The sequence below is a fragment of the Rhagoletis pomonella genome, unplaced genomic scaffold (genome assembly GCF_013731165.1).
Source record: "Rhagoletis pomonella isolate Grant_MI unplaced genomic scaffold, Rhpom_1.0 Rhpom_scaffold_00006, whole genome shotgun sequence".
NCBI classification, from domain to species: domain Eukaryota; kingdom Metazoa; phylum Arthropoda; class Insecta; order Diptera; family Tephritidae; genus Rhagoletis; species Rhagoletis pomonella.
Window position 1 is genome coordinate 60593599 of NW_023458560.1, and position 2421 is coordinate 60596019.

The window sequence follows — 2421 nt, forward strand, 5'->3', positions numbered from 1 at the left end:
CGTTGTATGGGAGGTAGGCGTGGTTATTGTCCGATTTTTCCCATTTTTAATACCATCCGTCCTACGCCCGAAAGAAGTACACGTACCAAGTTTCGTTAAGATATATTAATTTTTACTCGAGTTATCGTGTGCACAGACGGACGGACAGACGGACATTTCGTGCTACCATACCCAATATCTAAAATCCTTCAAATTTTCTTATTAATGTTTTGTCGATTTAAAATATTTTGTTCTTAAGCATAGCATAATAAGAAATAAACAAGAAATAAGTGTGAAATTCCACAACATTTCCTTGAAACATTTTTGCAACATGAAGCTAGCAACACAATTGTATATTTTAAATTGTGTGAAAGCTGACAGTTTATAGAATTCAGTAGCGAGGTAGGGGGGTTAAGTGGTTAAACCTTACCCAAGCCGAGCATAAAACTTGCGACGCAATTTCGGCTTATGTCTGTGGGTCTTGGCAAGAATGTAATCCCCGAAGGTTTAGCTTAAAATGGTTTTCGGGATACACCTGTGATCATGTTACTTTCCAGAAGGTGTGGCGCCCGTTTTTCTGTACATATTTTCGTTGGAAAAATACCTTATCACAGTATTCTAGGTAAATGCTTCCAGAGGTATCCATGCGTCACCAGAATTTTAGTTTATTTGGCTTATACCGCTAGCTCTTTTCAACGGCTACGAGATTGTTTTCATACACCCCCATTTTTCATAGGTTTGGGATTGATTTCATTTACCTCTATTCCTAGTTCTACGGTGGCACGCCGCATTTTCCAATAAACTCATATTTTTCCATGAGCTTGAGATTGACTTCATATACATATATCCATACAAAGTTCCAGGACTCTACCACAAATACTTCCAGAGATATGCACTATGAAAAATTCGATTTGTATGGGAGGTTCTACACGCCCTTTAGATATCGGTTTTGTTTTAGCCTATAACCATTATTCGAAAACTTGTGTCCGAAATTTCAAAAAAAAAGCCGGTATGGGCATTATGACTCCTCAAGCGAAATGAACTAATGATTGCAAAAAATGAAATCAAACATCGTAGTTGACCAAAAAAGAATATTAGACTTCATTCTCTCAACTTCTCAGAATGTAGAAAAGCTAAGAATTATATAATAAGATAGGATATATTAAAACAGCTTCCAAAACATTTACTAAAGACACCCCTGGACTACGCAAATCAGCTTTTTTGAAAATTTGTTTTTATCTATTTATTTTATCCTTCAATTTTGGGTGTGTCAAAATTTCATGTGAAAACAATGTGTTGCTAGAAAAATTTTACGGCCCATGGGTTCCAAAGTAAATTCCATTGCTGTTAAATGGACAAAGACAATATGTATTAAATAACACATCGAAATGTGTAATTTCAGTAATTTCTGTAAATGTGTAATTTCAGAATTACATCAGAATCACGTATCCGATATAGAAAACTACATTGTGAAATAATGAGATGACATGAGGACACTAACATAATTTTAAAATATGTTCACTAAAATTGTATTAATATTAAAATAATGATGTGGCAAGTTGTTATCGAATTTAATGTAAAATTTAAACGTTTTCAAGATAAGATATTGATTATTTTTAAAAGGTATATATTAATACAACTATTTTCTTTATAATCCCAAATTTAGGATATAAAATGTCCCACACCAAAAAACTTACAATTGGGTAATGCCGCTTCGAATTTTTCACAATTGAGCAATTGTCAAAAATCTGCTTTTTATTCAAAAAGTTGTTTATTGAAACTACCTTCTTTTTTGTATCCTAGACGTTGCTTATATAAAATGAATTTTACGCTTTCAATTTGCATTAATCACTTTTTACGTTTTCATTTTCATTGCAGCTTTTCACCGCGTGCGGATGTGCGTGTACATATAAAATATCGGCGACAAATAAATTGTAAGCGATTAGCGTGTGTTTGCGAGCAGCGGCAATAGCAGCAGCAGCAGCAACTATTTGAAGCACAAAGGAGGGTAAGAATACCATTCAAAACAAAAGCCAACCTTTGCTATTGCGCAGGCGCAGCACACGTGTCTCGAGTGAAATTGCGTAGTAAAACGTGTGCGATTCTGTAGCGTAGCGTAGTGTAGTGTAGCGAGAGCGCATTTTGGTGCAACGCACGCCGGCGCTAGCAAGCCATTTAAATGCGAAGAACGCCCAAAAGCAGAAAACCAACAAAATTGGAAAATTCCCTTTGGCATTATCAGAAATTCTTCAGAGAACTCAAACAGCGACGTATAGAATTTATGCAGCAAAAAATTTATCGAAGATTTCGTTTTGGCATAATTTATTCGGATTGCTTAGTGGCTGCAGAAGCAGAACAACAACAACAAGAAACCAGATACGCAGTAACGCAAGCGCAAGCGCAGACGCAGACGCAGTTGCAAAAGTTGAAGCAAAAACAAGG

General features: G+C 35.7%; 1 protein-coding gene across 1 annotated transcript in view; it reads left to right on the forward strand.

Moving 5' to 3' along the window:
• The window catches only part of LOC118741023, a gene marked incomplete at its 3' end in the record, with an annotated part of 120271 nt that extends 117850 nt beyond the window's left edge, over positions 1–2421 (forward strand). The window contains 1 exon segment of the mRNA XM_036472811.1: positions 1858–2421. Within this exon segment, the coding sequence (XP_036328704.1) occupies positions 2159–2421 (263 nt within the window).